This window comes from Hippoglossus stenolepis, chromosome 14, assembly GCF_022539355.2.
Source record: "Hippoglossus stenolepis isolate QCI-W04-F060 chromosome 14, HSTE1.2, whole genome shotgun sequence".
Classification (NCBI taxonomy): domain Eukaryota; kingdom Metazoa; phylum Chordata; class Actinopteri; order Pleuronectiformes; family Pleuronectidae; genus Hippoglossus; species Hippoglossus stenolepis.
In genome coordinates, this window is record NC_061496.1 from 22,749,406 (window position 1) to 22,764,831 (window position 15,426).

At 40.1% G+C, this 15,426-nt stretch overlaps 1 protein-coding gene across 2 annotated transcripts in view; it reads left to right on the top strand.

The window, feature by feature from the left end:
- Positions 1 to 15,426, top strand: part of gabrb3 (gamma-aminobutyric acid type A receptor subunit beta3) — a 50,555-nt gene that overhangs the window by 19,792 nt on the left and 15,337 nt on the right. For both annotated transcript variants that reach the window (XM_035177426.2, XM_035177427.2), the window contains exons 2-4: positions 1,105 to 1,152; positions 2,841 to 2,932; positions 3,033 to 3,100. In XM_035177426.2, the coding sequence (XP_035033317.1) occupies positions 1,105 to 1,152; positions 2,841 to 2,932; positions 3,033 to 3,100 (208 nt within the window). The remainder of the gene's footprint in view (positions 1 to 1,104; positions 1,153 to 2,840; positions 2,933 to 3,032; positions 3,101 to 15,426) is intronic.

Genomic DNA, 15,426 nt, shown 5'->3' on the forward strand with positions numbered 1-15,426 from the left:
AGTTTATCAATATATTACATCACTACAAACATTTTATAGTCTTGACTCTGGTAACACTTGGCAACACTCGTCACAGTCATTTTATAGTGATAAAGAGCTGTGGTTCTTCAGTGTGTGTATTTTACAACAGTGGTTCTCAAACTAGGGGTCGGGACCCCCCTGGGAGTTCACGAGAGGGTACATCCATACTATCGTTTATTAAATGGCGTTTTCAAACTAATTCTGTCCACACAAGAGTTTTGGCTCTGTTTCACTTTTAATCCCCGTCCATACTGACACGCCAGACAACTGCTCACGCACACGGATGCACATGCTGGACACAGGAGCGACTCGATTAATAGCATGTCTCCTACATGTAAACAGTTGTATCAATGTAAAATACTCAATTTATTCCAAAAGGCGAAAAAAAAAAAAAATGTCCATGTGACCTCTGAGGGGACTGCGATGTCAGTTTAATGCACAACAGGAATATTTGCAACATGGGGCAATTTTTTTTTGTGAATAAGCTCACATCAATATCCTTTGAGATGATGGAAGTCGCAAATCTCAGGCAGGCTACGAAAAGTATGGGAGCCGCTGTGTTACATGAAATGCAATGACGATGTATTGTATATTCATGGAGTATTTGTCGTGATTCTGATCCCTGAATGTATAGTTATCCTGATTTAAGACATTGGAGCAAAGGATTGATGGGTGCGTCCTTAGTCAACCATATTGAGATATCCTCATTTATCATTTGTTTCCATTGTTGGTAGCTCGACCCACTCCAGCGTTGTTTTAAGTAGGACACATACCTGGAAAAAAAACAGCCCTGATTTTTTTAGTAAAAGACAAAATGACACACACTCTCCAACATTCATGCATTCACATCCACCAGGATTACTGTAAACTCACTTCCAACTGATTTTCTTCAACTTTAAAAAAATAGATTGTTTGTGAAGCTGTAGCACCTTTATTGATTTTGACTGTGCACGCCTCTTCTGTTTCCTGTGATTTATGATTGGATTCTGAAACAAATCTCCAGCAGAGACATAGAAGAGGTCAAGGAAACAGACAGTGACAGTCAGCAGAAAATAATGTCTTGCTTTTTTTGTGTGTTTACAGGAATGCTGTTGATGGGAACAAAAAGCTGTACGCCATCTATGATACGAGGTAAGAATGTCTTTTTCTTGAGTAAAAGAATAAAAGAAAAACGTCTCGAGTGAGTTGAGTGAGTTGATCAGAAATGCAGCAGAAGACCATGGTTTATTTTCTTATTAGACAGTTGAAGAAACTTCCACTTCCACACCATACCTGGACTCCTCTAGAAACGAAAAAACACGTCAAATGTCTTGAACCAAATATAAAGCAATTTGATGTAAATATTGCTCAACAGCAGATACTGTGGTCTATCACAGGATTGATAATCTGGCTAATGTTAGCTAACAGTAGCCACCACAAGCTAATGGTCCTACCAGACTAAATCCGTTTTCTGCTGAGTCATTCGAGCGGGGAGTGAATGCCGATTTTATTTATTCCCTTTGCAGAAAATGGCCAGAGGTTGGCTGGTTGCAGGTGCTGGTGGATTTTTTGACCAGTGGGGAAAAAGGGCTTAAAGGGATAGTTCACCCAAAAATGAAAACTCATAATTTACTCACCACTATGCTGCTGGAGGGGTGGGTGAAGTGTTTGAGACACTTTAAGAGTTTCAGGGGTGAACAGTGTTGCAGCCAAATCTAATACAATTGAAGTAAATGGTGACCACCTCTTCAAACATAAAACTTTAGAAGTCCATAAAATGCCTCCATACTGCTCCTGTAGTTTTATCCAAGTGTCTGTAAGCTGTGATATTCAAATTCGACTCAAACCGGTGTCATTTAGACCATGTTTTTAGCCTAAATGTCCTCTGATATCCTCCTAGCCCGGAGCCACGTGCACACACGCCTAGAACTATCCCTTTAAGAGGAAGATTTTTTTATATATTAGTTCAAATGTCAAATAGTCCTGCTCCAAGATATTAGCAGTATTTTTCCTATAGGCAGTGAGAGTGCAGAAAAAACCCGTTGTGTGGGGGGGCTCCAGTCCATCCTGCCCCTGCCCCTGCACAGTATTTACGCTCCTGCTGTGTGTGTCAGATCAGGACAGTCTCTTTAATAAGCTCATACAGTATATGCAGACTGGCACGTGTCTTATCATCGTTACCGGGAAAGCCTCGCGCACATGAAGAGTCATTTTCCAAACTCGGAGATTATCCGGAGCCGAGGAGCCTCCCTGTTGGGACGATTGTTCCGAAACTGGGCGACGGTAGAAAGTGTATTTTTACGCACGCGGCTCCTCTGGAAATCGGACTTGTGGATTCCTGTGGTTATAATGGATTATTTGAGAAACCCCCAGTGGGGTGTGAGCTGCTGGCAGACCGACAAACAGTCAGTCAGGCAGGCAGTCAGTCAGACAGACAGACAGACAGGAGGAGGAGGAGGAGGATGGGGACGCAGAGCAGCCTGAGTGAGACTCCACAGGCGGAGATGAACACATCTAACATCCAAGTCAGCGCGCCTCCGCCTCCTGGTAAGGCGGGTTGAGGGGTGACATGATGTGGAAGAAGTCTCCCCTGATTTCACGGAGCAGAGTGTGAGCACCGTGGCTTCCTCCTATTGAGCAGCAGCCGTCGGTCCGCGCACAGCTCCGGAGGGATGTGGTGCAGCCACAGAACAGGGCTCTTTGACGTCCTCTCTGTGCCGCTGGTCGTGGCGCTGATGTGCGGTGCCCAGAGGTGAGTGTCCGGGGCATCACACCGGACCGAAGGCAGCCTCTCCTCCCGCAGGAACACTCACCGTCCCCGTTGTGCTCTTCTCTTGCAGCGTCAACGAACCGGGGAACATGTCTTTTGTCAAAGAGACTGTGGACAAACTGCTGAAAGGATATGATATTCGTCTCCGGCCAGACTTTGGAGGTATGTCCCTGACACCCCTCATCATCTGTGCGTGGTGTCCATCAACTCTACTGCTTCATTAGAGTCCATCAGTAACTTTACTCTGCTTGTTTTCCCCAAGGTGCACCGGTGGCTGTGGGCATGAGTATAGACGTGGCCAGTATAGACAGGGTGTCAGAGGTCAACATGGTAAGTTTGATGAAAATCTCTTTTCACATTTTGGAGTAAAGTGTAGTTATTTTGTCGACTTTACTGGACTGATTTTACTCTCAGTGGACACAATTCACTTCATTTATGGTGTGTATGGTGATTTAGTTCACTGGAATCGACTGCACCATTTTCTTAATCACACCCTTCATGAATGGTTTATAAAATGTAACCAATTGTTTCATGAATCATTAGTTAATGATTTGCTTCATCAGTCATTATTTGCCATTTCTCAGCCAGTTTGTCAAAAAGCTTCGGCTGATCTTAACTGTGTCTTGAATAAAACATATTTATAAATGTATTTGTAAATCAAGGGTTTCTTATGTCAGCATATGGTGGTCAGTCATTAGCAGGCTTCAATGATCCATCCAGAAGCTAAGTGATCTAACAACCCATTAGAGCAAGCACTCGCCAACCCTAAAGTTGTTCTTATGAAAATCGTAAATGCAAAGCTTTGGTAAATGATTTTTAAGTAATAATGAAGCCATGGAAATTCATAAGCCTCTGCAAATGGTACCCTCTTAGAAATATAACAACAGTAGCCACAATGAAATTTCACAAACTGGCAAATCACAACTTAATCTTGTGAATAGCTAATAACTGATCTATAAGCCATTAGTAAATAATGTATTAGCCATTATTAAAGCAATGATTTATAAAACCATCTTAGGGTGACTAAGCAAATGTTAGCTAATCTATATCTAATAGTATAAAACAAATAAATATACACAACCAAAAAACATAGACAATTTATATATCACATTTTATATAGTTTTTGCATTGCCTAGAGTGGTTTGGTCTTTAGATTCAGAGAGTTGTGTGGTTTTACATCCTGGTTCATTGGCTGTGCGGCTATCAGAGATAGCCACCCTAATAGTCCTGTTTAAAGATAAGGTCACGGAAGTCCTGTAGACATATCTTCTCCTTTCAAACATAGAAAACATGTCAGACCTTCAGAGGTGGACACATTTCTGTTATTTCACTGGGGGCTTCTTTGGTAGACACACGGCCCTGTCAGGACCAGTGGTCCTCATGGGAACCAAAGCTTGGTCCTTAACAGGCAAGAGGTCATTTCTGAGGTACTAGTTAGGGGTTAGTTGGGACATGAGGAAAAGTCAAGTTGAGGGTTTGGCTCAAATTGGTTATAGCTAAGGTTAGGTTTAGAGTGTCCTCAATGATTAGAGGTCAGTGCTATGTCCTATTAAGGATAACTGTGCATGTGTGTGTTTCCGTGTGTTTCCGTGTGTGTGCGTGCGGAGTGGGGTTGGCACACCATGGGTTCTACAGTTTAATGCCTGTATGCCATCTATCATGAGTCTGAACTGCTGACAGAGCTTGATGCCTGATCACATGGTACCAAGAGGAAATAGCCACTGACATGCTGTCCTGACAAGTGTGTGTGATGAAATGTACCCGCAGTGCATTTTAATGCATCTCTACGCAGCAGCAGAGACAGTGAGAACCACAGAGACGTTTCAACAGAGAAGTTAGTAAAATAAATGCAGTCTAGCATGGAGAGAGATGGGATGAGATTTTCATCAAAATTCATGGTCCTTCTAGAAGTCATAACTCAAAAATATTTTTTTATAGATTCAATGTGACTTACACTTCCATCTCCATCACATCTTCCATCGTGAATAAATGTCTAACCCGAAACCACGTTGTAATCCTGGAAAAAAATGCTTCTCAAAAGTCAAGAACTAGCCTGAAAATCATCAGGTTATAAATTGTCTTCAGTATTAAAGTGAAGCAGTGACAGCTGCATGGACATCAATGGGTTCATTTCAAACAGGAACAGCCAGCAGCTTATTCAGCATACTTTTAATGCATTTGTCTAAATTTCATCTCGGGGTGGGGCAACAGTTTTAGACTTTAAAGATCCCTGAAATACAATAACTGGCGTTACATTCGGATGAATAGAGTCCTCAGTTTGCTCCAAAATTTGACCATTTAACATGACTACTATAATGTCATTTTAAAATACACATGAAAATCCATAATCACTTAACTAAATTTCAGCACTTAACGGGCCAAACTTAATTTCCCTATTAGAAACCACACCTGCTTTTAACTGGAGAGTTTCTGTCTGTGCCATCATACTGTATGAAAGCACTTGGCTGCCTCAGTGGTGATCATATCAGACCGTGTTAATGGTTTTGTTAATGGTACAGCTCTTCATCAGGCCGGAGGAACTGGACATCTCTGGAAAATGCAGACTTCCGGTCAGCATGTGCTAAAAAGGATTTACTCGTGATATGAATGATTGGACACCAGGAGCTGATTACATTCTGTTCATGAGGGATTCTAAAAAGAGTCACTAGCTTTCCAGTGACAAACACACAGGAACCTTCAGGATCTCTGCTCAGGCTCCTACAGCATGTTGATCGTAGGAAACAAACTGACCTCACATCAGTTCTTCCATGTTTTTATTAAAGCCTGGAGGCATGATTCACATATAACAGGGTACTCTGAGCAGCAAAGTACCTTGAACAGAAGCAGTTTATCCTGAACAACATTATTTTGTCCTGTTGTGTCTTCCTACTGAGAGCGTTTGTGGCTTTTCCTCACAGTTTGTTCACGAGAGCTCAAGGTTGCAGATGGATGTGTGTGTTTAAAAGGTGTCATCTCAACATAGTGATTGAAAATAATGAATATTAAATTGCTGGGAACTCTTTCTTACTTTATAAGATACATTGTTTTGTGACAAGATGTTATTTGAGGCATTTACTCTGACGTCACTACCAGGTTTCCATATATTGATTATGTTTGGGCAGGCTGCCGAAGTAAATTTACAACCACTCAAGCAAATTCATTGTGTTTCAGCTGTTGAGAACCTGAAAATGACCTGGAATCATTCTTTATCAGAAACGGTAAAACATAAAAAAAAACATAACAACAGCAACCTGCACTCATCACTCTGTCAATCCACATATCGATAGGCTGTTCCCTCACAGGCAATATGATCCGTTGCTTGCTTTTTGGTGGTTTGCCAATCACTTAAATGGAGGAAAAGAACATAAAGGGATCATTAGCTGCCTGTTATTCATTGGCAATGATGCTTCAGTAAACTGATCATATTCTGTGTCGACTCCTTCATGGAGTCAGAGAGCTTAGTATCTGACTTGAGTAAAAGTTATGTTAGATGTGTGTTGTTGCCCTTTCAATTGTGGTATATACTATTTATGAAGCAGAGTAAGAGTCATATATACACCACATATGTCATTAGTCATTTACAATAGTAAATCTCATTACAAGTAATATATTTAAGTTGAGAGAAATTAAAAATATTTGGAAATGCAAGTAATTTATTTAAGTTCAGAGAAAACTAGAGAAAATAAATCAACTGATTTAATACAAAATATTTTAAATTCATATCATACTTATAAAACATTACCACTACTTAAATAGTCACAAGTAATCATTTACGTCCAACATTTTGAGTGTTGTCAACTTACTTGGTTTTACAGTATATACTTCAAAAGAGACACATAAAGGACAGATTTTGTGAACAAAAATCTAAGTTATTACAAAAAGGCGTTTTTTTATTCTTTTTACTACTTAACAGTTGCATGGAAATATTCAAAATTGTGTATTTGGTGTATTTGAAATATCTGTACTTGACAGATTCCACAGTGAGATAATTGCAAGAAGGAGTCAGTCCATCTTATCATTCACCAGGAGGAGTGTTGACGCCACATTCCCTCTGATTTACTGTAGCTGCAGCAGCCTCAGCAACAATACTGCCGTTGCTCCTTCCTGCACTTTAAAACATTACCTCTCATCTATTCATGCCCCTTTGTTGGTCCTGTTATTGCCTTCTTTGTCATGGCTCTAAATGGTCCCAGCTTTGTGTTTCAGGCCCTTTGAGGTTGTCTCTGAACAATATACTACAGTTAATGGTTAAAGTTTGGCCCCACAATGTCAGACTGTATCTTACAAGATTAGTTTTCACAAGGCGGTTGGGTCCTGAAACAATCTACCGACAATCAGTTGGGTGACGATGTGTTTTGTAACAATCACTGATGAAGAGGGTTTGGATGCTGAAATGACTCAGAACCTGTGAACAAGTGCTTCAGCTAATTGAAGCAACTGAATGTGTGGCATCTTTTTATCAGATCGTCTCTCAGACCTTTTATTTGTGAGTAGTCGGTGGTGGAGATTTGTCGTTTCCAGAATAGCTGCCATGTCTGTCCAGTTAAAAGATGTGAAGCCAACACCAGCGACAGCTCAGTGAGAGACGTGTCCAGTCAGATCATGGACGGCTTCGTTTTGATGTCCAAGTGAAAATGAGATCTGTCAGTCATCTATTGAGCAGCTTGGCAGGAGAGACATGAGTCCTGAGTAAATCCTTATGGAGCCTGACCAGACGACACTGAGAGGAGACACACTTTGTCCAAACAACACAAAAAAGCCAGAATGAGCTGAACCAAACGCAAAAGAATCATTCTAATTGTTAAAGAAAAATATGTTTATTTTTTGGCATTGTTTTTATTTTTTGTTTATGTGAAGGAGGAAAAACACTTACGACACTAACTGATCATGAATGATCTGCCTCCTCTCTGTAGCTCCACTTTGACTTGCTGACTGGATGCTTTTAAAGTGTGTGTTGGTGAGAAAGTGTCTGCACATGCCGGCCTGTTATTTGCAGTAACCTTTAATCTGTTAACAGGATCACAGACCACATTTAGTAAATCAGTGTCAGTTGTTAATGCCGAGTTGAGAGTGGTGCTGTAAGAGATCTGCAGTGCACTGTGTGTCTGGGTCGTCTCTTTGCCTCAACACGTTCTCCTGTTAGTGTCTCTGCGTGTCTTCACTTGTAGTCCAGAGGAAAATAAGAAAGTCACACCTCGTCAGATTTTCATCTGCACTTTTTCCTTTATTTAATTTTTTTCCCTTTTCACACCCTGAGCTGTGATCATTGAGTGACGATCAGTGTTTAGTGGGTCATTTCACTGGACCTGTTATTTTGAAATGAGACATCTGAGGACATTGTGTCTCCGTTGATACTCGCATCGCAGTGTCAGTGAAATCTAATTTCACTGCAATGGATCAGTGAAGTTAGAATTTACTTCAACGTATAATTGAATAAGGCAGAGATGTAGTACATGTGTATTTAGCGTGTTTGCTTGGTTAGAAGTTTTCTCCCATGTATCAACTGGCTCAGGAGGTAGAGAGGGTGGTCCACTAACTAGAAGGTTGGTGGTCCGATCCCCTGCACCTCCAATCTGTATACTGAAGTGTCCTTTGGCAAGATACTGAACCTCAATCTGCCCCTGACGACTGTACTGACAGTATGTGAATGGTGCGAATAGAAGCACTGTATGAATGTGTGTGTGAATGGGTGAATGTGACCTGCACTGTAAAGCACTGTGAGTGGTCAATAAGACTGGAAAAAAGCACAATATAAATACAGCACTATATAAATACAGCACTATATAAATACAGCACTATATAAACACAGCACTATAAATATTCTGTCAATTTACCATTATCTCCCATGTTTCTGCCTATCTTAAACCCATCAGTAACTGATCTGTTAGCTTTGAAAACTCCTCTTGGACATGTCAATATTTTCAATAAATTAACATGCTATATATATATATAACCTGTTAATTATTTGGCTGGAAGGTATAGTTTGTTACTTTGTTATGGACAAGGCTGAGCTAACCGGCTGCTGTTTGGACACAAATGAGAGTTGTATCAATCTTCTCATCTAATTCTTGTAAAAAATGTTTTACTAATTTAACAAAATGTCAAATATCAATGAGAAGGAACCAAGGAAAAATATTGATTATAGCTAAACTGACCTTTGAGAATGATTCTGAGTTACATATTTAAATTCAAGTTAAACTCAATCAAGCTGCATCAAATTTCTCACACTCATAGATAGCAGTTGCTTAAATGTGCCTGACTTTTTTCATGAATCCAAGAAAGATCAGAACCATGAATAACTCCCTGGGAAATCAGTGAATATGGCTAACTTATGGATTCTTTGATACGTTTTTTTGACAAGCTGACTGAGACACATAAGCCTTCAGACGTGCACTGAACTCTTGATAAGCTCTTGACATTCTCAAGAGGGGCTGTATATGTGAACGTAAATATTCGTGAGATGAACGTGAGAGGTCCCGCACTTTCTCCAGAGTTTCTCCTGCCAGCCCCCTAGTAAATACTGACGCCTGAATTAAAAACTAAAATAAAAAGATTACACAGACAAAGATGTCAAGAGAGCTTTTGGTAGAAAGGGCTGATGTCAATGTGCTGTAAACAAAAACATGAGATCTCCACAGCGGAATTTATACGTTACGTCCTGCCTCTGTCTGCTGCACCACCTCTCTTCTGAATGCGGTGGAAATTTGTGTGTTGTGAACGCGTCTGAACAAAGAATCTCCTGATATGTTGGTCATGTGTGAAAGGCAAAGTCTGGACAATTTCCGGACCCAATTCTGCAGACATTTGTACAGTTGAAAAATCTACTTGTCACTACCCTCTGCTGTACTGGATTTACTATCTACTCTTTAATCTCCGCAATAAGCTAAGATTCGCCGGTTTATCCACCAGCTGGTTTGTTTGGTCAAGCTCTAATGTTGATATACTGTGGATCTATGGTTTATATGTACTTTACCTCCTGAGTTTTAACAAGCTGATTGGCTTTTGTGTTTAAGCCACAGGTTAGTTCACCTATACAGTGGTCAAAGTTTTACTAAAAAGACAAGAGCTCTGTATTTAACTTGTATTGATTTTTTTTATTATACTATATATTATTTCTATTTATTTATCTATCTATGGATAGAACAGTTCAACTCAACCCTATTTGCAAGATTTTTAACAACCATCACACACTTTAATAACATCTGTCTTTCAATCATGTTAAAAATGTTAGAGATTCTTTGGGAGCCAAATCAATGTAAAGGACATTGATGACTGTTCAGTTACACTCCTCATACTGTACAGATCAGGGAACCATTGCATAAAGGTGTTGGTGGCATGTGTTCAAAGAGACAGTCACACAAGGTGTTAGCCCGTTATAGCCCGTGTGGGCGAGCTGCAGAGCCTGTTGTCTTGGAGATGAGAATATTAATATATTTCTGACTTAACTTGCTCCACTCCTTTTTATTTTTAGCTCCAACATTAAGATTGTTTTGTGTCTTTTTCCATTCTGTTGTTATTTTTAATAATCCTTGTTAGGTGGGTGTTTATGTTACACAAGTTTACTCTAAGAACAAACTGCAATATTTGTGTATTTATGAGGAATCACTGGCTGTGACCCCACAGAGTCTTTGTCCAGGCATATAAAGCACCTTAAGCTGTTAAGCAGATCATCCCGCCATTGTTGTTACGTATCTATTCAGCAAAGACAGTATGAGTCAGATGGAAGAAAAATCCATCATGTGCTTTAACACCCATCCTTTTTGGCACTTTAACATTATCCACCTTCTGCATGGAGGAAGTGTTACCCTTAAAAACCTCATACTATGGATGTTCTCTCAGATTTATATTGAAGGGCTGAGGCTTCAGCTCCTCACACGGTAAGAAGAACTCAGCTAGAAATACTGGAGTCGCCTAAACACAACATGCTCAGTTTCACACCGTGCCGGAACAGTCATGAGTGTTACCATTAGTGGGATGGGACCCTACAGGAATATAAATCCTCTGTGCAGCAGAATCCTTCATCACTCTTAACAAGATGGTACAAATTTTGCTTTTATCGGAAGGAACAACCAGATTCCAGTTGAAAACGACTTTTGATTTATACTGTACGATCAAATGCGTTTTAGGTTGCAGAGCGTTGAGAGAAAATGCTGTGAGAGCTGACATGATTCCTAACTGGCATGTTTTAGGGAGCTTTTACAACTACCTTATTTATTCAGGACCTTCAGACCTTTTTAGGTGTGAATGGTGCTAAATGGACTAAAATTTGGTCTGGGGGGGGTCTCAGTCTGGATCAAACAAACCATTTAAGGTTGTTTACAGTGCGACATTTTTGGGGGATAGTTCGGACTTTTGGACCAAGTGCAGGAAGTTGCGGCAGGATTAATATTAAGATTCCTTTATTGGTCCCACAGACATGCACACACACTTCATGCAATGGGGGAAATTTGTCCTCTGCTTTTGACCCATCCGTGTGAACACAGGACACAGGACACAACACACACAGTGAACACACAGAGCAGTGGGCAGCCATGGACGGCAGAAGAAGTTCAAGCAGCTCACAAGATTGCTTGCAGTCTTTGCCTTTGACAATAAAATGTTTGAATGATGGGAACATTCATTTTGGTGGTACTTATATCATGATGATCATGATCAAGTGAACCAGTTTATTCATTTTCTCCATTCAAATGGAAAAAACTACTTTTGTCTATGGACTTTATTCAAAATTTTCACATACTATTTAAATACTTCAATAGCGTGAATAGTTTGACATATTTAGAGGTGAAAAAACAAAGCTTACAACACACTGACAAGTCTTTTCCACTCAGCTGGAATCACTGAATGTAAAACCAAACTTTAAAGCTGCACTTATCATTATTTTCATATTGACATGACCCATTGAGGCTTTAGGCTTCACTGTATCTAACCAAGCACCATAAACTGCTTAATGCATAGCTATTGTTCAAATTTTTTTGCTATAAAAATAATCTTCCTTGTTGCTCTTGTATTTTTGTCCATTTTTCAGTCATATATGAATGGATTTCAAATTCTGTCATTGTCCACTTACCCCCCTGAAAAATACATTTTGAATTTAGACAGGACACGTTCTATTTAACCCATGATCTTAGATTGAACACATTTCATAATGAAGTTTTCTCTTGGTCTCTCTATACAACAAAAATAGCTCACCTGCAACTTTTCTCTCATAACACAGTTCTTACCAGTAGCTTGTTTTTAAGGCGGTTGAAGGAAGGAAGTCATGTAATGACTGGTTTGTTAAATGCTGCGTGGGAGGATGCTGTGACAAAAATGGATGAAACACGTTGTTTGTAAAACACCTACAGTACACTTTGGAATCCTATGGCAACAGTCAGCTGTCTCATGGAGTGATGGAACCCCTCCCTCTTGTGTGGAGTAAGTGCTATTCCTGTATTCCCAGCAGATATTGTGGTGTTGACTTGACATAGACGATGTTTGACTGGCACAAAGTAACCATGTATGAGAATGAGACTGTGAACTCTCCGAGCTGAAGATGACATGACAGTGTCGTCCTCCCACTGGGCCTCATTTACTCACTGGTGCTGAGAACAAACCTCTTTCTGTCTCTTGTGGTCTTCATATCTGACAACAAACAACAGCACCCTTCAGTGTGGCCAAACACAAAAACCAAGAACATCTGCAGGTATCTTCACATTCTTCTTTTGTGGCCAATTGCTCCACTGTATGCTGAAAGCTTTTGTTATCAGATATAGCCATTAGTAACATTATTTGCATATTATGGGATTTTACAGTCAGTCACTCTCTGGTCTGTGGTCTGCACTGGAGGTTCAATTGCAACATAGCTGCTCCATAATTCAAAGTTTTTTAGTGGAAACACATTTTAGCATTTTACAAGACTCTGCAGTTGCATTAGCCAATTAGCATGAACTTTTCCTGGCCTGGCCAATCACGATCAAGCAGCGGTACAGAAAAGCCGTTATAACCTGACAATCACTATTAGTCTGCTGATAGGCATTTGCCAACACTTTGTCACCACTTCCTCCTCCGAAACCTCCTCCTGTTTTATTCTTTGTGTTGAGTTGGTTTTGATGCTAATTTTTTTTTATTGAATAGGTATTAGATCTCTCAGTAGAATTTGTCTTGAGTGACCCAAATGCACACATCAGACAAGGATGGGCAGAGCAGAAAAGAATATTTAATTAAATCAGCAGGTTAACAGTCTCTATTTGCAATTAGAAAGGCACAAAAAACTCTGAACTGACAAAGTCAAAGGGAAACACAGAGACCATATATACAAAGGAGGCAGGGATAGTTGAACACATTAGGACAATCACAAGGGCAGTAAACAGGACAAAGACAAAAAAGCTGTGTCTCAATTCAAAGGGCTGTATCCTTCGAAGGCTGCATTTGAAGAATGGTTGCGTCACAGCGATGCAACTAGACTGTCCCATTTTGAAGGTTCCTTCAAATGTGTCCTTTCCCTCCCGAGACATGAAGCCTCCAACGGGTGGATCCTTCCCAGTGCAACCCATCCCAGGATTAATTGCGCCTCAGTGATGTCCAATGCTTGAGTATCGGATTTCAAATCAACCGAACTGTTAACGGTACATACTGTATATTAAAAAACCAAGGTGTATTAAAACCTTTTCATTGTGTCCAAAGAGCTGGTGACACCGATCATGGAAATCCTGGAAAGATCAGACCATCTCATCTCAGCCCACAAAGCCAAAGGAGGCAGCCCCAGAATTGAGACACAGCTCTAATAACCAAGAAATAGACAAAAAATGAAAGTGGCTTCAAAATAAAACAGAAAATAAAGTCAAGAAAAGTTTCCCCCAAAACAGTCTTTCAAGAACAACAATCTAATCGAAGTCCACAAAGAAATAACCAAAGACCACGACTGAACAAAAGTCTTACAAAAGTACTTAGTCCACAAGAGTTATTGTTCAGGAGCAGAATCTTGCCGAGTGCCTCCGACAGGCTTTTCCTGCCAAGTTGTATATATATTATATATATCTTGTTGATTTAGTTTTTATTATTTGATGATATTGATTTAAACTGGTTCAACTTGCCCAAATATTCAAACAAGCTTATTAATTCAAATATAAATCATATTGTGACCATTGCATTCAGAATTTATTCTAAATGCAAATGTCATTTTATAATCAGGAAAAGAAAGTGTGACTGGTAATTTTGTCGGAATATGTATGTATTAAGGAGATCAAAAGATATTTATATAGGCAGTGGCGGATCAAGGATTTTTCTAAATCAGGGGCGACAATTTACAAAGAGGAGCCAATTATATGTTCAACATTCATGAACCATTCCTGATTCAGTAAGGTTCACATTTAAGTCATTCCATACTGTTAGCTCTATAGTTTTTTAGAAAAGCCAAAACATCATTGAATACATTTAATATCATTCCTTGTTCAATCACATTGTGTTCCTCAAATAATTAGACTACTGTCAGGACAGGGACACTTAATGTGACTATCACATTTCAGCTGAAGCCAGTGCCCCCCTGGCCCAACCCCTGGATCCGCCCCTGTGTATATATCAGAGGAGCCAGTGCCTTTTATTTAAAAAGATACAGATATCCAGTGTGATTGTCAGAGGAAAGCTCCCTGTGCCAACATAAAGCTCCCTGTGTACCAACATAAAGCTCCCTGTGTACCAACATAAAGCTCCCTGTAGAGAATAAACTGAGGCATGGGTTCAAGCCCTGTGGGACCCTGCAGGTAACACAGGGTACTGCAGGGGAGCAGGAGGGTGCATTGTGGGTGTGTCCATTGAGACAGTGTTGTTTTTGAGATGCTAATGTTTATGGCAGTGAAGGACAACAGCGGAGGAGAGATGTGAAGATGTAAAAGAGACAGAAATAGTTGCGGTCCAGACATTGAGTGAGAGGGCTGCTCCTCTAGATGAGCTCCATCTCTGTAGAGTAAGAGCTGTTGTGTAAAGCTGATTCACCCCACCCACACCTCTGCTGTGTGTGGGTGGGCGCGTAATGAGGGCATCTTCTGTTCACAGGAGGTCACAGAGAGTTGGGAGGGTGAAGGCATTTCTACAGAGAATAAAAAAGTAAAACAGCCAGGTCTGAAGCCATGCAGGGATATTCTGGAAAGACACTCAGGATATTACTCACTACTCACTCTGATGTATTGGAAATATGTCTGTGGCCCACGTCTGTGGTCAGATGCACCGTTTTCTTCTTCGTTTCATTTCTCTTAACTGGCAGCTTCAGTATAAAGGACATTACTTGAGGTAACTTTTAACACATTGTTTTATATTATAATATTTCATATTATATTGCTAGTCGTATCACATTGGCAATACAGTCCAAATACGATACAAGCCTATATAGTCAGCCATGCATGTTGCACCTGTCCCTTTGCACTTTTTTTTTTATCAGTATCAGGTCAGCAGTTTCTGACATGAAGAACCACACAGACCAGCTTGTACTAATTATTAGTTCAGTGTTGAAAAAAAGAACATATGGATTTTTATGTCCAAAAGAAATCCAGGTATTTTTCGAACCACTTCATTATGAATATACCGTCGCACCAGAGAATTGAAATGTAGGCATTTTCAGTGCAGCCAAGTTTTTTGTTTATTTCTTGAGACCTGCTTATTTATTTAAGAGAACATTAGTCAGC